Source organism: Elephas maximus, chromosome 20 (genome assembly GCF_024166365.1).
Source record: "Elephas maximus indicus isolate mEleMax1 chromosome 20, mEleMax1 primary haplotype, whole genome shotgun sequence".
In the NCBI taxonomy this organism is placed as follows: domain Eukaryota; kingdom Metazoa; phylum Chordata; class Mammalia; order Proboscidea; family Elephantidae; genus Elephas; species Elephas maximus.
The window spans coordinates 79,292,394-79,314,393 of NC_064838.1; the positions used below are offsets into that span (position 1 = coordinate 79,292,394).

General features: G+C 37.7%; 1 protein-coding gene across 1 annotated transcript; it reads right to left on the reverse strand.

The window, feature by feature from the left end:
• Positions 1-1,139: 1,139 nt before the first annotated feature.
• On the reverse strand, positions 1,140-2,084 carry LOC126063996 (olfactory receptor 5F1-like). The gene has a single exon (XM_049862555.1). The coding sequence runs from the start codon at positions 2,082-2,084 to the stop codon at positions 1,140-1,142; it is 945 nt and encodes a 314-aa protein (XP_049718512.1).
• Positions 2,085-22,000: the final 19,916 nt, after the last annotated feature.

Here is a 22,000-nt window from a genome sequence, read left to right on the forward strand (position 1 = left end):
CAGGGATGCGACCTGGGTAAGGGTGTTACAATCCTACCTTAATCCTCTTTAACGTAAAATTACAGTCACAAAACAGAGGAAAACCACACAATACTGGAAATCATGGCCTAACCAAGTTGACACATATTTTGGGGGGAAACAATTCAATACACAAAAATTACTATTTGTTTGTGTAATATTTTAATCACATATTTGATTCCCTTTATACATGCCTACCTTCATATTAATAATGCTTAGCGTTACTCTTGAGATTAATTTCAAGTTTTTTTGATAATTGAGGGAAGAATTCTATGAAAAGAAAAGTTAAAAGCCAGTTCTAAAGAATGAGGGTCATAGCCATCCACTGAATATTTATCTACGTCCTTTGGAACTCTGCCCCACTGAACACTTTGTAGTTCTTGGGTGTTTTTGCGTGTGATTTTGTGTATGTTTGAATCCAGGAGAGAGAAAGGGAGAAAAAGTCTTAGAATTTTTTGAGGAGAAGGGTAAGATGGAAAGAGTACTATAATTGATGAATTCTAATCAGTCAGCAGTTTTCTTGATGGCATATTTTTATACAAACTCATATGTATTTTTTAATTAATGTGCATGTAAACATAGGTGGGAAAAGAGAAATAAATGTTTGGAAGTTTAGCATTTTAATAAAACTGTAGCTCTGAAATTTGATTTAAGCAACTCTCTCCATAAGGAATATCAATAAATTAAAAAAGAAAATCCATTATAATATAAAAACATTTTTTAAATATATGACACATAGAAAACAATTATTTTAAAAGTGGTGAAAATAAATACTTATGGGAAACAATGAATGGATAGTCCAAAACATCCTACATGGTAGGTCTTATAACATTGTGACTTTTATTTCTAAACAATTAATCTCTTAATTTCCATGGCCAAGATTTTGTTATGAATAAACTGTATTGGTAAGGACCCAGTGAAGTTATACAATGATTATAAGATGAAGATCCTGTAGTCTGGTGTTAATGTTTTAATCTATATTATCCATGATTGGATATAGATACTTGAGTATTTACAGAATGTATTTGCTTTGAAAATACTTTAATGAACACCTATATGCTTGAACTAGGCTTTGAAGGTTAATTGAATACTCCACTTATTTTGGAAAATTACCCACACAATCACATAAATGAAGGGATTCTTTTCCTGGTAATCACATTCCATGAAGCCTTCTTTACTTCCTTATTCCTGAGGCTGTAGATCAGAGGGTTCAGCATGGGGATCACTACTGTGTAGAACACGGAAGCCACTTCGTCCTGACTCAGGGAGTAGCTAGAACTGGGTCTCAGATAAGTATAGATGGAGGTTGCATAGAACAGAATTATAGCAGTCAAGTGGGAGGCACAAGTTGAGGATGCTTTGGCCCTCCCCTCCCCTGAATGCATACGAAAGATGGAGAAGAGAATGTAGGAGTAGGAAGTAAGGATGACCAGCAGAGCACCGACCATATTCACACCAGCATAAGTGGAAATGATGCTTTCATTCCTGCGTGTGTCAGAACAAGAGAGCTTAAAAAGAGGGGGGCTGTCACAGAAGAAGTGATGGATGATATTGGAACCACACAATGGTAAGCTGCTTACATAAGTTGTGTTAACCATGGAGTTCAGCAATCCTGCTGTAAAGGCCCCAGCTGCCATTTTAAGGCAGAGTCTCCTGGACATGATTAAGGAGTAAAGGAGTGGGTTACATATGGCCACATAGCGGTCATAGGCCATTAACCCAAAGAGGATGCATTCAGTTGTTGCCAGGGTGATAAAGAAATGCATCTGCAGGAAGCAGCCAGCAAAGGTGATGGTTTTCTTCTCAGACAATAGATCTACCAGCATCTTTGGGGTGATGGTGGACGAGTAGCAAACATCCACAAAGGACAAGTTAGCCAGGAAGAAATACATGGGTGTGTGAAGTCGAGAGTCCACCCTGATTAGCAGGATCATCCCCACATTCCCCAGGACTGTGAGTGTGTAAATCACAACAAAGAGCAAAAAGAGGGTGATCTGTAGCTCCAGGGTGTCTGCTAATCCCAGCAGGATGAACTCAGTCAGTGAGGTATGATTTTTTCTGGTCATTTGTTACAAAGAGATTTTGTTTAAACTTTGGATCAAGTGTAAATATTTCCCTCTCCAAAAGCTTACAGGAAGAAGTTGAAATGTCAATAAGGATATTTACATATGGAAAAAAAAATAAAAACCTAGGATAACATGGAATAGTAAATGAAATGACTGAAGTAAGAGGAAAAATAGAGTACTACTGGAAAATGTATTTTAACAAAGGATTTTCTGTTTTGAAACTGGGTTGGAGGACTTTTAAATCACTTATCTAAGTCCACAGACTCCAGTTCAGCTTCTGCAAATATAACGTTGGCTGTTTCCGTCCTTGTATGCCAGCCCACAATCAAAAGTAAAGGATAGAAATATTCTTGCTGAAGTCTCTCAGATTATCTGTACAATTATGTGGATTTATCTCAAGGATATTATTTTCTCTCCCTTAAAATCACTCTGCACAGTCAGTTCTCCAAAATGCATAATTACCATCAGAGATAGCTTTTGTGAAATGTAACCCTAAAAAACCTTAAGTAGGAAAAATTTTGGCAATTACAGCTAAGCAATACTTTGACAACTATTATAAACTTAAGAATTTTATAATTTTCTAACGTGAACCAAATGGTTGTTCTTGTTACAAGAGGGGCACACATATCAAATTAATGCCATTTAATAGCAGATACGGTATTTCTCCACCCCAGTGAATAACAGTACCAAATCTTTAGAATGCCCTTCCCAGAGAGTATCTTACCTGTGTAGTCTATCATTTTCTTTAATATTAGGGTTTCTCATTTGGTGGTGCTGTGAGTTGGAGTTGACTCGATGGCAATGGGTTCACTTGGGGGTTTAAAAAAAATAAAAAGAAAAATTTCATCTTTTTAAAAATGCAGTGTAAAGGTGAATTACCTGTTTATTAAATCTGAGATAACTTCTGAGCAAATATATGTTGAGGTACTTTTATTTAGTTTTCCTTCAAGAGGATTGGGGAACTATGGGGATTAGGTATAGGTATTAATTGTGTAGTCAATTCTCTAAAGACAGGAAGTTCAGTCTCAAAACAAAAAAATATGACACTAAATGCATACACATATATTTCAAAGCTGATGGCTTCTGACATGTGGAGCTGGCATCATAATGTGGTTTCTGCTCTCAGTGTTATTTTAAAGGCCTTCACCAAAGTCAGAGTAAAGAATTTTTAATTGACTATTTACATTGCTTCTCTCTTGGTATTTTTAGCTTATTCCAAAGGAATACATAGAACACTACCAAATTTGGTCTTTCTCTTCATCCTTGTGTATCTGAGTGAATTTAACCTACAATTCAGCTCCAAGTGAAGTTAATGAGAAACTGCCTAGTATTCTAGAAATACTCTTGCCAGAGCAAATAAGAAAATAGATAACCGAAACAAGTTTCCTTTTATGCATTGAACTTTTTTTTTTTTCTTGGTTATTTGGCATTACTGTCTGTTACTATCAGTCTATAATGGGTGCCTAGAACAGCATTTCTGGACTAAATTTACAGGTGAAAAAAAGGTGAAATAAATCTCATTGAGTGTCCACACTCAAGGGAAATCTCTTTGCATAAAGAACTCAAAGTGTGTCAAATATTGTACTAAATTTTTTCAGATTAAATTCCCAATTAATCCTCTACACTAGTCCTTGGGTTTGACATTACTATTATTTCCCTTTTTCTGATGAGGAAAGCAAGGGTTTAATCTGTTAAATGACTTAACAGTAGACACAGTGCCAAGAAGTAGAGGGATTGACTGGAATACAATCCTGAACATACAGAATTAATGAATTCTTAACCAGTTCCATTTTAACTCAGCCTTAGTCACTTAGTCATTTAGTCACATGAAATTTTTGGTAATATTCCGTTATTATTCTTTTAGCATCAGGTGATGTTCCCTTTTTCATTCCTGAGGACTTGATATTCTTTTTTTCTTGGATGGTGTGCGTAGTACTTTAACAATTTAACATTTTCAAAGGAACTGCTTTTGGTTTGTTTTACTGTATTATACTCTACTATCGATTTCTGCTCTAGTGTTTTTTTTTCTCTTCCTCTGCTTTGGGAAGCTCAAATTATTGATTTAAATTTCTTTTTGATTTCTAATTTAATTTTTTCTAAATACAGCTTCAACTATGTGCTCACAAGTCAAGTGTATTGTGTTTAAATATATATTTTATCTAATAAATCAGAAAACTAATATCTATTTCTCTAAAGTTATACTTTACATGTTTTTATTATTATTATTTTTAATGAAATTGTCTTAAGAAAATTTTAGCAACTTGTTTTTTCCCTAAGTATATCACAAGGTCCATCTTAACTGGTGTGATGTATTGTTCCTTTTTTTTTTTTTTTTACCTATGCTTCTACAATTTTTGCTTTGAGTGTAAGGGCCTATCTTACTGTATACAAGACAAGGTAATTGTGGGGAGTCATTCTCACTTATGAAGTAGGAGGCAAGTTCTACTTCCATCATCATAAAGTTAGGTTCTTCTAGTTAACAGTAGGCTCAAATTCTTCCTTGATGTGAATGAACGATTAATACTTGGGACATGTTTGGAAGTAGATATATACAATGTTAAGTTTCATTACCCTGTAAATTTGACACATTGTGCTTTTCCAGCATGAGAACGCTCACGTAAAGCTCCTTAATATTCATGCAATTGTGCTTTCTTTCTCCATCTCCCAGCTTTTCTGATGAAAATTGGGTGGGAAAGTCAAATCAAGCCAGTCCCACAAACCTAGCTCCAATGCCTGTAAGTATGTCTTGGGTTCATGTGAGAAAATGTTTCAGTCTTGACATGAGTCATTCAATCGGGTTTCCCTTCACTGCGTATTTTCCAACATTATTTTCCTAAAGCATTTACTCAAGAGTTATTAAACTCTGTAAAGTGAATTTCTACTGACTATTACATTTTGTTGTTATGAGTAGGAATCGACTCAAAGGCCAAATTTATTTATTTTTTTAAATACAGTTTGTGTCTATTTCTTATTAAATTTTTTTTGAATGGTTGAAAGTTTTATTTAATAAAGTAAATCAAAAGTACTTTAAAAAGTATTCATGTTATCTTTGGTATACTCACATACTGAATTCCTAAGATTTTATGTATGGCATCCCATATGATAAACTTAATTCCATATGCTACCCATCGGGGCAGAAATATTCAAAGGATACATAAGAAGGGAAGATTTGGATTACTTTCTCCCTGATTTATGAAGAGGGTCAAGAAAATTAAGATTCAGAATTACCTTCATGATAAATTACTGTCTTTGTTCATTTTTTCCTGTATGTTCTATCTAAAAGTCACCCTGTTCCTTCAACAGCTGGTTAAGAAGACTTTCCATTTTTCTGAAAAACAATGGTCAGTTTACAGTATATAAGAAACATGCCATTTGTTGAAGTAAGACTGATATCCTCTCTTTATACAAGTATATTCTAGTCTGACCATCTAATATGAAGCCTTGTATATTTATCTCATTCATATCTGTCACATAGTCCATAAACAGGCAATCTCAATTGCTATTCAATATTTATTCAATTATTAAGGCCACATATTTTTAAACCTTAAAACTGTTAATAAAGTCTTTGTTGCTGTTAGGTGCCTCTGAGAAGGGCCCAACTCAGAGTGACCGAGTGTATAACAGAATGAAACATGGCCTGGTCCTTTGCCACCTGCACAGTGGTTGCTATGTTTGAGCCTGTTGTTTCAGCCAGTGTGTCAATCCAACCTTCTTAGGCCGTGTTCTCTAGAGAAGCAAAACCAGTAAAGTGTACGAATATATAGAGAGAGATTTATATGAAGGAAATGGCTCGTTTGGTTGTAGAGGCTGGAACTTCCTAAGTGTGAGAGACAGATTAAGGCTTCTCCTAATTCACATAGCCACAGGAGCTAGCGAACCCAAGATTGGCAGGTCAGAGAGCAGGGCTCTTGCTCATAGGCTACAAAGAAAAGACTGCAGGTAAGCTGCCGGCTCAAGTCCCAAGAACCAGAGATCAATCAGGAGCCAGCTGCAGGATCCAGAGTGAGCAAAAGCCCTGAGCCTTGCCCGAATGTCCACCTATATTAGTTATAGGTCACATGCCCAGTGAAACTCCCTTTCAACTAATTGGCTACTCACAGAAAATCCCATCATGGAGGTGATCATATTATATCAGATCTGATCATGAAAATGATCACAACATTATACGACTGCCAACCTACATCATAACTGCCAAGCCGCTGAGAATCATGCCCAGCCAAGTTGACACACAACCTTAACCATCACCACGTCTCTTCAAGGGTCTTCCTCTTTTTCAATTAACCTCTACTTTACCAAATGTGATATCCTCTTTCTCTAGGGCCTGGTTCCTCCTGATAACATATCCAGAGTATGTGAGATAAAGTCTCACCATCCTCATTTCCAAGAGCACTCTGGCTGTACTTCTTCCAAGACACGTTAATAATACAAAGCTTATTTTCTTTTTGTGTATCTAGATTTTAGCAGTCACTTCTTAGGGGTCTTTGCATAAAAATCGGTCTCAATTACAAAGTTACTTAATTAAAAGCTTTCAAATATTTAAAATGAAGTTAAACATTTTATTTCACTTTGTAATCAACTCACTGAATTAATAATTAGAAACATATAATTCATGTAAATTTAATAAATTAAACTTTTAAATAGAGTTAACCTTAAGATTTTTTAAATACTGCAATAGTAATAACTTAGACTTCAACTTAAATTTGTAGTTCTAAATTGATTTATCACATATACAAAGAGGAACAATAAGGCTACTGCTAAAATACACTAACTTATATTAAATTCTTATTCTTATATTAAATTCTGCAAGTACGAATAATACTAAATATGCCCTGATTTTTTATGCACTGATTGATTCTTAATTAACACAGGCCTCACATTAGTAGCATGGTCATGGTTTCTTAAATACATTTTGATGCTTAAGTTTATCTTGTTGTTATTGTTGTTGTGTGGTAAGTTGATTCTGACGTACTAGAACTGCCACATAGGTTTAGTAGAACTTTATGGGATCATATTACCAGCTCTTTTCTTCTGTGGAGGAGCTGGTGGGTTCACACTGCCTAACATTAAGTTGGCACATGAGTGCTTAACCATTGCATAGCTAGGGCTTCTTAAATTTCCATCTTACCAAGGTTAAAGTCTATGTACTCATAAAGAGCAATATTACCATACCAGACAGATAAAGCTACTTTCAACCAGAAAGCTTAAAAGCAGCTTTATCTCAATTTTTCTTGACCAAAGTCTGCATTATAGTTATGTACTGTAATTAACCTTCTTGGAAACCCTGGTGGCATAGTGGTTAAGTGCTACAGCTTCCAGACAAAGGGTTGGAAGTTCAAATCCACCAGGTGCTCCTTGGAAACTCTATGGGGCAGTTCTAGTCTGTCCTATAGGGTCACTATGAGTTAGAATTGACTTGACAGCACTGGGTTTGGTTGGGTTTTCGTCTATTTTCTAAGGAACTTTTTAAAGAGTTTTGCATTAAATTTATTTTTAAAATATGTGTATAATTTTTTAATCTGATGGAATACTCAAATATGTATCTTTAACTTCTAACAAATAATAAAGGCTATGAAAGAGATGGGGATCTTAAACACGTAAATGAATTTTCCATTTATCTTTAATGCTTTTGGACTTAACAGAAACCTATATTATTTTATATTTTCAGAATCAATCTTAGTTAACTAGTGGAGCTATAACAGAAATACCACAAGTGAATGGCTTTAACAAAGAGGAACTTATTCTTTCAAAGTGTAGGAGGCAAGAAGTCCAAAGTCAGTACACCAGCTTCAAGGGAAGGCTTTCTTTCTCTGTTGGCTCTGGGGCAAGGTCCTCATCATTAATCTTCCTCTGGTCTAATAGCTTCTCAGAGCAGAGACCTCAGGTCCAAAGGACTTGCTCCCCTCCTGATTCTTCATTCTTGGTGGTAGGAGGTCTCTCTATCTGTCTGCTTGCTTCTCTCTTTAACTTAATCTTGTAGATTATGTCCTGCCTCATTAACAAAACTGCCTCAAATCCTGCCTCAATAACATCATAGAGATGAGATTTACAATACATAGGAAAATCATATCAGATGACAAAATGGTGGGCAATCACACAATACTGAGAATCATGGTCTAGCCAAGATGACACATATTTTTGGGAAACACAATTCAATCCATAATATTCCACCCTTTGATACTCATAATTTCATTTTCTTGTCACATGTTAAACACATTCATCCCATCATATCATAGCAAAAGTCTTAAATCAACTCCAAGTCCAAATTCCAAAATTCTTAATCTGTGAAATATAGAATATAATCTGCTTTCAAGTATAATGGTGGAACAGACACAAGCTAAACATTTCCATTACAGATTGGAGAAATTGGAGGGAAAGAAGGGATAACAGCACCAAGCAAGTCAGCAGAACACATTACATTAATTCTCGAGGCTGGAAAATAATCCTCCATTCTCTGAGACAGTTTAGGCAATGGTCCTGCTATTCAGACTCTGGGTATTGGTCACACTCTCTGGATTCTGGGAGAAGGTGGGTTTCAGATCCACCTTCCAGGCCCACTGGAATGGCACCTCTGCTACCTCAGATGTGGGAAGCTCCATTCTCCTAGTCCATCTCAGTGGCAACTCCACCCTCTCATCCCTGGCAGTCCCCGTTCTCCTGCCCCTTGGGCATGGCAGCCTCACCCCCTCAGCTTTGGGCGGTAGATATGGCCCAATTCCCCCAGCACTCTTGAAAGGCAGCACCACACTCGGGAACAGAGTTGATGAAGACCTGACTCTGTAACCTAGGAGACTGTGGCCCAACCCACTGAAACCTCAGAGGTCATGGCTCCACTGTTTGGGACTTCAGAGGTCATTGTCCTCCCCTTTGAGGCTGAGGCAGCTCTGCCTCCAGTGTTCCTTGTCTCATTAGCTTCTGTTTCCTGGTTTCTTGGCCTCTCAGCCCCTTGGGCCTCACAGCCCATCTCTGCCCTGCTGGGGGACAAGTGTTCCAAAGCTCTTTAACTCCACCAATAAGCGCCCAGGGGCACCTTACTCCACCAGGAAGTCTTCTGCCTGAAGGCACTCATATCTCTTGCTATGTGAGTTGGTTCCAGCACTGTTTCTTGAGGGTCTTCTGGTTCTGCTGCTGCCATGTCCCTGATGCTGCTTCTCACCATCTGTGCAGTCTCCAATGTTATAGCTCTGTTCACTTCCTTCAGAGCCCTCACCAGAAATGCCTTTGATGTCCATAATTCCACCAACAGCTTCTTAAAGGCAATCTAGGCTTTTACTATTAAGCACTTTAAAACTCTTCCAGCCTCTACACATTCACATTTTCAAAACCACATCCACATTTTTTTTTTAATAACTTTTATTAAGCTTCAAGTGAACGTTTACAAATCCAATCAGTCTGTCACATATAAGTTTACATACATCTCACTCCCTACTCCCACTTGCTCCCCCCTCTTGAGTCAGCCCTTTCAGTCTCTCCTTTCTTGACAATTTTGCCAGCTTCCCTCTCTCTCTATCCTCCCATCCCCCCTCCAGACAAGAGTTGCCAACACAATCTCAAGTGTCCACCTGATATAATTAGCTCACTCTTCATCAGCATCTCTCTCCCACCCGCTGACCAGTCCCTTTCATGTCTGATGAGTTGTCTTCGGGGATGGTTCCTGTCCTGTGTCAACAGAAGGTCTGGGGAGCATGGCCGCCGGGATTCCTCTAGTCTCAGTCAGACCATTAAGTATGGTCTTTTTATGAGAATTTGGGGTCTGCATCCCACTGATCTTCTGTTCCCTCAGGAGTTCTCTGTTGTGCTCCCTGTCAGGGCAGTCATCGATTCTGGCCAGGCACCAACTAGTTCTTCTGGTCTCAGGATGATGTAGGTCTCTGGTTCATGTGGCCCTTTCTGTCCCTTGGGCTCTTAGTTGTCGTGTGGCCTTGGTGTTCTTCATTTTCCTTTGCTCCAGGTGGGTTGAGACCAATTGCTGCATCTTAGATGGCCGCGTGTTAGCATTTAAGACCCCAGACGCCACATTTCAAAGTGGGATGCAGAATGATTTCATAATAGAATTATTTTGCCAATTGACTTAGAAGTCCCCTTAAACCATGTTCCCCAGACCCCCACCCCTGCTCTGCTGACCTTTGAAGCATTCACTTTATCCCGGAAACTTCTTTGCTTTTGGTCCGGTCCAATTGAGCTGACCTTCCATGTATTGAGTGTTGTCTTTCCCCTCACCTAAAGCAGTTCTTATCTACTGATTAATCAATAAAAAACCCTCTCCCACCCTCCCTCCCTCCCCCCCTCGTAACCACAAAAGTATGTGTTCTTCTCAGGTTTACTATTTCTCAAGATCTTATAATAGTGGTCTTATACAATATTTGTCCTTTTGCCTCTGACTAATTTCGCTCAGCATAATGCCTTCCAGGTTCCTCCATGTTATGAAATGTTTCACAGATTCGTCACTGTTCTTTATCGTTGCATAGTATTCCATTGTGTGAATATACCACAATTTATTTACCCATTCATCCGTTGATGGACACCTTGGTTGCTTCCAACTTTTTGCTATTGTAAACAGAGCTGCAATAAACATGGGTGTGCATATATCTGTTTGTATGAAGGCTCTTGTATCTCTAGGGTATATTCCGAGGAGTGGGATTTCTGGGTTGTATGGTAGTTCTATTTCTAACTGTTTAAGATAACGCCAGATAGATTTCCAAAGTGGTTGTACCATTGGACTTTCCCACCAGCAGTGTACGAGAGTTCCAATCTCTCCCCAGCCTCTCCAACATTTATTATTTTGTGTTTTTTGGATTAATGCCAGCCTTGCTGGTGTGAGATGGAATCTCATCGTAGTTTTAATTTGCATTTCTCTAATGGCTAATGATCGAGAGCATTTTCTCATGTATCTGTTGGCTGCCTGAATATCTTCTTTAGTGAAATGTGTGTTCATATCCTTTGCCCACTTCTTGATTGGGTTGTTTGTCTTTTTGTGGTTGAGTTTTGACAGAATCATGTAGATTTTAGAGATCAGGCGCTGGTCGGAGATGTCATAGCTGAAAATTCTTTCTCAATCTGTAGGTGGTCTTTTGACTCTTTTGGTGAAGTCTTTAGATGAGCATAGGTGTTTGATTTTTAGGAGCTCCCAGTTATCGGGTTTCTCTTCATCATTTTTGGTAATGTTTTGTATTCTGTTTATGCCTTGTATTAGGGCCCCTAGGGTTGTCCCAATTTTTTCTTCCATGATCTTTATCATTTTAGTCTTTATGTTTAGGTCTTTGATCCACTTGGAGTTAGTTTTTGTGCATGGTGTGAGGTATGGGTCCTGTTTCATTTTTTTGCAAATGGATATCCAATTATGCCAGCACCATTTGTTAAAAAGGCTATCTTTTCCCCAGTTAATTGACACTGGTCCTTTGTCAAATATCAGCTGCTCATACGTGGATGGATCTATGTCTGGGTTCTCAATTCTGTTCCATTGGTCTATGTGTCTGTTGTTGTACCAATACCAGGCTGTTTTGACTACTGTGGCTGTATAATAGGTTCTGAAGTCAGGTAAGGTGAGGCCTCCCACTTTCTTCTTCTTTTTCAGTAGTGCTTTGCTTATCCGGGGCTTCTTTCCCTTCCATATGAAATTAGTGATTTGTTTCTCTATCCCCTTAAAATATGACATTGGAATTTGGATCGGAAGTGCGTTAAATGTATAGATGGCTTTTGGTAGAATAGACATTTTTACTATGTTAAGTCTTCCTATCCATGAGCAGGGTATGTTTTTCCACTTAAGTATGTCCTTTTGAATTTCTTGTAGTAGAGCTTTGTAGTTTTCTTTGTATAGGTCTTTTACATCCTTGGTAACATTTATTCCTAAGTATCTTATCTTCTTGGTGGCTACTGTGAATGGTATTGATTTGGTTATTTCCTCTTCGGTGTTCTTTTTGTTGATGTAGAGGAATCCAAGTGATTTTTGTATGTTTATTTTATAACCTGAGACTCTTCCAAACTCTTCTATTAGTTTCAGTAGTTTTCTGGAGGATTCCTTAGGGTTTTCTGTGTATATAATCATGTCATCTGCAAATAGTGATAACTTTACTTCTTCCTTGCCAATCCGGATACCTTTTATTTCTTTGTCTAGCCTAATTGCCCTGGCTAAGACTTCCAACACGATGTTGAATAAGAGCGGTGATAAAGGGCATCCTTGTCTGGTTCCCGTTCTCAAGGGAAATGCTTTCAGGTTCTCTCCATTTAGAGTGATATTGGCTGTTGGCTTTGCATAGATGCCCTTTATTATGTTGAGGAATTTTCCTTCAATTCCTATTTTGGTAATAGTTTTTATCATGAATGGGTGTTGGACTTTGTCAAATGCCTTTTCTGCATCAATTGATAAGATCATGTGGTTTTTGTCTTTTGTTTTATTTATGTGATGGATTACATTAATGGTTTTTCTGATATTAAACCAGCCTTGCATACCTGGTATAAATCCCACTTGATCAGGGTGAATTCTTTTTTTGATGTGTTGTTGGATTCTATTGGCTAGAATTTTGTTGAGGATTTTTGCATCAATGTTCATGAGGGATATAGGTCTATAATTTTCTTTTTTTGTAATGTCTTTACCTGGTTTTGGTATCAGGGAGATGGTGGCTTCATAGAATGAGTTGGGTAGTATTCCGTCATTTTCTATGCTTTGGAATACCTTTAGTAGTAGTGGTGTTAACTCTTTTCTGAAAGTTTGGTAGAACTCTGCAGTGAAGCCGTCCGGGCCAGGGCTTTTTTTTGTTGGGAGTTTTTTGATTACCGTTTCAATCTCTTTTTTTGTTATGGCTCTATTTAGTTGTTCTACTTCTGAATGTGTTAGTTTAGGTAGGTAGTGTTTTTCCAGGAATTCATCCATTTCTTCTAGGTTTGCAAATTTGTTAGAGTACAATTTTTCATAATAATCTGAAATGATTCTTTTAATTTCATTTGGTTCTGTTGTGATGTGGTCCTTCTCGTTTCTTATTCGGGTTATTTGTTTCCTTTCCTGTATTTCTTTAGTCAGTCTAGCCAATGGTTTATCAATTTTGTTAATTTTTTCAAAGAACCAGCTTTTGGCTTTGTTAATTCTTTCAATTGTTCTTGTGTTCTCTAATTCATTTAGTTCAGCTCTAATTTTTATTATTTGTTTTCTTCTGGTGCCTGATGGATTCTTTTGTTGCTCACTTTCTGTTTGTTCAAGTTGTAGGGACAGTTCTCTGATTTTGGCTCTTTCTTCTTTTTGTATGTGTGCATTTATTGATATAAATTGGCCTCTGAGCACTGCTTTTGCTGTGTCCCAGAGGTTTTGATAGGAAGTATTTTCATTCTCGTTGCTTTCTATGAATTTCCTTATTCCCTCCTTGATGTCTTCTATAACCCAGTCTTTTTTCAGGAGGGTGTTGTTCATTTTCCAAGTATTTGATTTCTTTTCCCTCGTTTTTCTGTTATTGATCTCTAGTTTTATTGCCTTGTGGTCTGAGAAGATGCTTTGTAATATTTCGATGTTTTGGACTCTGCAAAGGTTTGTTTTATGACCTAATATGTGGTCTATTCTAGAGAATGTTCCATGTGCGCTAGAAAAAAAAGTATATTTTGCAGCAGTTGGGTGGAGAGTTTTGTATAAGTCAAGGAGGTCAAGTTGGTTGATTGCTGTAATTAGATCTTCCGTGTCTCTGTTGAGCTTCTTACTCGATGTCCTGTCCTTCTCCGAAAGTGGTGTGTTGAAGTCTCCTACTATAATTGTGGAGGTATCTATCTCACTTTTCAATTCTGTTAAAATTTGATTTATGTATCTTGCAGCCCTGTCATTGGGTGCATAAATATTTAATATGGTTATGTCTTCCTGATCAATTGTCCCTTTTATCATTATATAGTGTCCTTCTTTATCCTTTGTGGTGGATTTAAGTCTAAAGTCTATTTTGTCAGAAATTAATATTGCTACTCCTCTTCTTTTTTGCTTATTGTTTGCTTGATATACTTTTTTCCCTCCTTTGAGTTTTAGTTTGTTTGTGTCTCTAAGTCTAAGGTGTGTCTCTTGTAGGCAGCATATAGATGGATCGTATTTCTTTATCCAGTCCGTGACTCTCTGTCTCTTTATTGGTGCATTTCGTCCATTTACATTCAGGGTAATTATAGATAAATAAGTTTTTAGTGCTGTCATTTTGATGCCTTTTTATGTGTGTTGTTGACAATTTCATTTTTCCACATACTTTTTTGTGCTGAGGCGTTTTTCTTAGTAAATTGTGAGATCCTCATTTTCATAGTGCTTGACTTTATGTTAGTTGAGTCGTTACGTTTTTCTTGGCTTTTATCTTGAGTTATAGAGTTGTTATACCTTTTTGTGGTTACCTTATTATTTACCCCGATTTTTCTAAGGAAAAGCCTAACTTGTATTGTTCTATATCGCCTTGTATCACTCTCCATATGGCCGTTCAATGCCTCCTGTATTTAGTCCCTCTTTTTGATTATTGTGATCTTTTACCTATTGACTTCCATGATTCCCTGTTATGTGTATTTTTTTTTTAATTAATCTTAATTTGTTTGTTTTTGTGATTTCCCTATTTGAGTTGATATCAGGACGTTCTGTTTTGTGACCTTGTGTTGTGCTGATATCTGATATTATTGGTTCTCTGACCAAACAATATCCTTTAGTATTTCTTGTAGCTTTGGTTTGGTTTTTGCAAATTCTCTAAACTTGTGTTTGTCTGTAAATATCTTAATTTCGCCTTCATATTTCAGAGAGAGTTTTGCTGGATATATGATCCTTGGCTGGCGGTTTTTCTCCTTCAGTGCTCTGTATACGTCGTCCCATTCCCTTCTTGCCTGCATGGTTTCTGCTGAGTAGTCAGAACATATTCTTATTGATTCTCCCTTGAAGGAAACCTTTCTTTTCTCCCTGGCTGCTTTTAAAATTTTCTCTTTATCTTTGGTTTTGGTGAGTTTGATGATAATATGTCTTGGTGTTTTTCTTTTTGTATCAATCTTAAATGGGGTTCGATGAGCATCTTGGATAGATATCCTTTCGTCTTTCATGATTTCAGGGAAGTTTTGTGTCAGGAGTTCTTCAACTATTTTCTCTGTGTTTTCTGTCCCCTGTCCCTGTTCTGGGACTCCAATCACCCGCAGGTTATCCTTCTTGATTGAGTCCCACATAATTCTTAGGGTTTCTTCATTTTTTTTAATTCTTTTATCTGATTTTTTTTCAGCTATGTTGGTGTTGATTCCCTGGTCCTCCAGATGTCCCAGTCTGCATTCTAATTGCTCGAGTCTGCTCCTCTGACTTCCTGTTGCGTTGTCTAATTCTGTTATTTTATTGTTAATCTTTTGGATTTCTACATGTTGTCTCTCTATGGATTCTTGCAACTTATTAATTTTTCCACTATGTTCTTGAATAATCTTTTCGAGTTCTTCAACAGTTTTATCAGTGTGTTCCTTGGCTTTTTTTGCAGTTATCCTAATTTCATTTGTGATATCATTAAGCATTCTGTAAATTAGTTTTTTATATTCTGTATCTGATAATTCCAAGATTGTATCTTCATTTGGGAAAGATTTTGATTCTTTTGTTTGGGGGGTTGGAGAATCTGTCGTGGTCTGCTTCTTTAAGTGGTTTAATATGGATTGTTGTCTCCAAGCCATCACTGGGAAACTAGTTTTTCCAGAAAATCCGCTAAAAAAAATGCAGTCAGATCCCTATCAGAGTTCTCCCTCTGGCTCAGGCTATTCAGATGTTAATGAAGCCGCCTGGGGAGGGTGGGGGAGGGAACAGAGAGATAGGAGAGTAACACCTCAGAATATAGCCAGAGTTGCTTGTCTTGCTTGGAATGACTATTATATCTGAGATTCCCGCGGGCGCGTCGCCTATGTGTGCTGGCTGTGTGTAGAGTGCCCCCGGGGGGTCTGGCCCGCTGGAGTCATGGTCAGATCCTCCGCTTCCAGCCCCATGCCCAGCGTCAAGGCTCCCCTACTGGGACGATGCACTCTCGACTCCAAAATCAGTCACTGCCTCCTGAGGAGTTCTCGTCCCTCCAGCCACGTGGCCGTGAAGCCTCCGAGAACCAGTTGGGCCTCCTCCCGGGGTTAGTTCAGATGGGTGGAGCAGCTCCCTGTGCTTGTGCCATGACCGAGTGTCCCAGCTGGGACGCTGTTCTCCCCGCCCCAATACCAGTCACTGCCTTCCGGGGACTTCTCCTACCGGTTGCGTCCCATGACGCCCGTGCGACCCGGCTGGTCCCCCTCCCGGGGTTAGTTCAGGGGGGTGGAGCAGCTCTCTGTGCTTCTGCCGTATCTGACTGGTACGCTGGCTCCAGGCTCTGGAAACAATCGCTGCTTCCCCATATTAGTTCGTTCTCCGTCTCTAAATCTGTGTTTGTTGTTCAGGGTTCGTAGATTGTTATGTATGTGATCGATTCACTTGTTTTTCCGTGTCTTTGTTGTAAGAGGGATCCGAGGTAGCGTCTGCCTAGTCCGCCATCTTGGCTCCGCCCTCCCCAAGTCTTTGATGTCCATAATTCCACCAACAGCTTCTTCAAGGCAATCTAGGCTTTTACTACTAGGCACTTGAAAACTCTTCCAGCCTCTACCCATTCAAATTTTCAAAACCACTTCCACATTTTATGTATCTGTTAAATCAGCACACCACTCTTCTGGTACCAAATTCTGAGTTATCTAGTGCTGTTATAACAAATATCACAAGTGAATACCTTTAACAAACGGGAATTTATTCTCTCACAATTTAGGAGGCCAGGAGTCCAAATTCAGGATGCCAGCTCCAAGGGAAGCCATTCTTTATTTGTTGGCTCTGGGGGAAGGTCCTTGTCATGGATCTTCCCCTGGTCTGATAGCTCCTCAGTGCAGAGGTCCTGGGTCCAAAGGACATGTTCCTTTCCTAGATCTTCATTCTTCTTGGTGGGAGGTCACTCTGCCTCTCTACTCACTTCTCTCTTTGATATCTCAAAAGAGATTGACTCAAGACACCATCTAATTTTGTAGATTGTGCCCTGCCTCGTTAACATAACTGTCTCTAACCCTGCCTCATTAACATCATAGAGGAAGGATTTACAATACAAAGGAAGATCATTTCAGATGACAAAATGGTAGACAACCACAGAATACTAAGAATTATGGCTTAGCCAAATTGGCACACTTTTTGGGGGATACAATTCAATCCAAAAGAGTATCATTCAACTTTTACAAATACTCACAATAACTATAAGCAGGCATCATTTTCTAGTACCTCAGGAGCTCTTCCAAGTTCGCCTATGAAATCACTGGCTTGCTACTTCACCCCACCTTTCTCAACCAGAGAGGTTGAACCTCCCCCTGGTATCTAAGGTCTTCAGGTAATGAGCACCTGGCATTTCTTAGCACTCCTACATACAGTTGATACCTAAATCCATACTTTGGCATCAAAGTTCATAATATTTGTCATTCATTTGTAAGATCACACACACTGAACTCATAAATTGAGAAAACAATGGAGGAAAGTCATCTTATGTGATACGCATCCACTATATGCCTAAAGGCTCTCATGGCACAGAGGTTAAAGTGTTCGGCTGCTAACCAAAAGGTCGAGTGTTCAAACCCACCAGCCTATCCAAGGGAAAAATATGTGGTAGTCTGCTTCTGTAAAGATTTACAGCTTTGGAAAGCATATGAGCCAGCTCTATTCTCTCCTATAGGGTCATTATGAGTCGGAATTGACTCAATAGCAGTAGGTTTTGTTTTGGTTTATATGTCTAGTAGTTTTCCCACGTCACTATGGAACAATGACGATGTCGGGGTAGGGTGGGCGTCTTCTCTTGACCTTTAGTTTATAAGCTTTTTCCAAATCCTAACCCTTAACCCTAAATATGCAATGTGGTATTGACCTTCACCTTCTCCACAATAACTACATGAAGCTGCAAAATGTATAAGACTTTTTCAGACTTGGAGGGACATCTTACTTGATCATTTTACTAAGGGTATCACGTTCACAGGTACAAACATCACTGCATGGTCATCTAGTTCTTCTCTGGTGATAATTTGGTAAATATAAGCAAACAACATAGGCTGCTAAAGTAGTAGAATTTTTTTTTTTTTAGTGGACCAGGGAGGACTAGAAAGCTAGCAGGCAAAATTCACTTGAGGATAACAGTTGTTCTTGGTGTTTCTTGCATAATACATGGATTTGTGTTATATAAAATAAATACTTTAAGAGTGAAAATGTTGAGCTTATTAGAATTATTTTCTATAGAGGGAAGTAATTGGATACAGATCTTTGGGTAGAAACCACTATATATTTGAGAACCCAATGATTATGAAGATGTCTCAGGCCCAGGCAAGATTTTGTTCTGTTATACATAAGATTACCACGAGTCAGAGTCGACTTGATGGCAACTAACGACAACAACATTTGCTAGTGTGTCTTCACCACGAATAACTTTCTTTTGGATGGCATCAATGACCTGCTATTTGCTAAATCCAATGGACTTCTTACTTTTATTAATTCATTGAAGTCTCTGAAGAATTTTGCACATCTGTTCAACCTTCTTTCTCTGTATTTATATGTTTATTTATATGCATTTTTGTTCTGATTCTCTTATGTCTTATGAGGTAATGCAGGTACTATCTTACACTGAAGGCGTTCTGGCAATTGTAGTCTCTCGACTCAGTATGAACTGGATACCCATCAAATGGAGGTTTATGAGTTGTAGGGTAAGTTCCATATTTTCACACGTCCAGTTACTCAAGTAAAAAAAAAAAAAAAAAACTATGTAAAAGTAGTTTGAAAAGATAGTTTTAAATGAGCTAAATATCTTATTCATTGGTTGACATAACAAAGTTGATACTAATTTTTTCTTGTTGATTCAGATTTCCAGACATCTTGATTTTATTAAATGATTGTCATATTCTCTATGATTAAATATTTTAGAAAATAAACTTAAATATCAAAGGTATAATGAAGCCCTTAATTATAAAAACCTCTTAAATTGTATCAATAGGGCATATTGATAGCAGTATTTATCACTGTCAGTCATCAGCTTATTTATTTTTTCTGCTTTTTTACTTTTCTAATAAGTTTCCTCAGCACACAAACTTTTAGAATTATAGCCCAGGACAATAAAACAGTTTCTGTCATATAGCAGGTACTCAATAAATATTTGTAGATGAAATAATGAGTAAATAAATGAATTGATTAGTTTATATTTTAAAAATATAAATTTGAAAATCCCTTAATTCATTCAGTTTTACATTGTTGTTTTTGGGAGCTGTAGAATCATTTTTGACTCATAGTAACACCATGGGAGAGAGTAGAAATGCCCCACAGTGTTTCCTGGACAACAACAATATCTTCAGGGAAGCAGATTTCCAGGTCCTTCTCCCCAGGAGCCACTGAGTGGGTTCAAATCACCAGTCATTTTGTTCACAGCTTAACATTTGCATAACCAATTCTCCTTATTCAGTTTTATAAAACTCTCTTGGACTGAGAACACTTTTGTGTATATTATTCATATAAGAGTTCACTTCAGGATGTTAATATTTTACTCTAATAAATATTTATTTGTATTAATAAGGCAAATGCATGTAATACATTTTATAGATAAAGTATAGGAAAAAATAGGGCTTTTGTAGCCATTTCTGTTGCTGAAATACATGTGGGTGATAAGTTCTATTTTTTTACATAGAAGATTTAAATTACATTAAATCATTAAATAACTGTAATGCCTATTGATTTCTCTTGAGATTTAAATAAAAATTAACATAATTAGGGAACACTCTGGTGCCTATACCTATAGTTTCCCCAATGAAAAAGAAGTAATCCACAATTTTCAAAGGGATTCATTATATTAAAAGGGGAAAAAAGAAAAGAAAGAAACAGTGAGGGGAATTTTCTGGTGCCTATACCTATAGTTTCCCCAATGAAAAAGAAGTAATCCACAATTTTCAAAGGGATTCATTATATTAAAAGGGGAAAAAAGAAAAGAAAGAAACAGTGAGGGGAATCCTAATTTATTTACCATATATCCATCAATTTTCTCTCAGGCTAATCATTGCTTTTGCTGTGCACAGTCTTTGAATTTAAGCTAAAAAGTGCCCCCCAAATTCTCGATAATGAGATTCATTGGGCATTCACTTTGAATTGATAATAGGCCTCGTAAGATGGCATCATTAGTACTGCAAATTTGTAGTTTGAAGAAATTTTTAAAAATCCAACATCATACAATGCAGGAAAATGTATTCTAGATATGTTAAAGAATTAAGTGTATTTAAAGTTGAATTTTATTTATTTTTATTCTTGTATAAGTGTAAAGAACAAAACATTCACCAATTCATTATTTTTATGTGCACCATATAATAAAACCAATTGAATCAATCATGTGTAATTAACATCAATTTCAGTCACAATTTTTCCATCCCCATAAACAAAAATTCAATGTTACCTACACAATAACTCCTCCCTAGCCCCATCCCTCCATGCCTGGTAACTACCGTTAAACTCTAATCTCCGTATTCATATTAACTGGCAAAAAATTTAAAATGACTATAATAAATGTTAGAAGGATATGGCATCTGATGTGTCATGTGCTGCTAATGAGTGTAAGTAGGAGTAAGAAATTTAGAAAGCTGAACAGGTATATACACTGTATCCATCAATATCACAAACAGGGCTGTACTGAGACAAACTCATACGTGCACTGAAAGACACATGTTCATAGCAGTTTTTGCCATGATATACCTTCTCTCAATTTCCTGTTTTGTCATGATAAACCTTTTATCAATTTCCTACTGTAATAGGAAATTTAATTGTGACCTATTCAAGAAATGGGACTCCGTAATATCATGAAATTAATTAATGCAGGAATATGTGTTTCATTCACCTCCTATTTATACTGCTGGTAAGGAAGGAATTCCCAATGTCATGGTTATGATGATGGTGAAACACACAGGACACCTGACACTGACAGATGAGACTGACAGCAGCTGATTACTCACATGAACTCACAGTTCAGGGGAGGAGGACACCACTACTCAGGAGCACACAAGGCTTGCGCTGACAGACTGAACAAGCAGCAGTTATGGAAACAGGCCTTGTAGTAACAAGAGGATGTGACTTGTTTATTCGTGTAATTCTGCAAGCTCCCTGGGAACTAAAGCCCACTATTCAGAGATAACCAGGTGCTTTGTCTGGTTCTTTGGTCAGGGGACCTTATCTGCAAGAGTGGAAGCGAGAGGGGAGCTTCAGATTCAGCCATTCAAGACCCTCTGGGTCTCAGGTATCAAGGTAGCACATATGATTGAATATTTCAGGGTTTAAAGAATAATAATAACAAAAAATCCTTGCTGTCAAGTTGGTTCCTATGCATAGCAACCCTATAGGACAGAATAGAACTGCTCTTCTCCCCTGCCCCATAGGATTTCCAAAGCTGTAATCTTTGCAGAAGCAGATTGCCACATCTTTCTCCCTAGGAGCCGCTGGTGGTTTCAAACTGCCAACCTTTTAGTTAACAGCCCAGTGCTTTGTGTGACCAAGAAAACAAAACAAAACAAAACAAAACAAAAAAGTGCCATCAAGTCAATTCCAATGCATATCAACCCTGTAGGGCAGAGTAGAACTGCCCCATAAGATTTCCAAGGAGATGCAGGTGAACTCAAACTGCTACCCATTGGTTAGCAGCCTTACCTCCTAACCACTGCACCGCCACAGCTCCATGCCACCAGGGTTACTGACTTCAGCTCTTACCCCACAAAATATATGTACATGGAGGAGTATTAGAAACATACTATTGAAAAAAAAGTGTTATATGAAAACAAATTGCATAACACCAAATTTATAATGTTCAAAAATAAAGGTGATTTGTTGAAAGTACAGCTTTAGTGATATAGATGAATTTATTTAAAAATTCAAAGCTATGGACTAAAGAAACATACAGAACAGCATTTGTCAC

Bases quoted from the DNA above. Each gene is read 5' to 3' on its own strand.
- LOC126063996 (XM_049862555.1), bottom strand. From the start codon at position 2,084: ATGACCAGAAAAAATCATACCTCACTGACTGAGTTCATCCTGCTGGGA.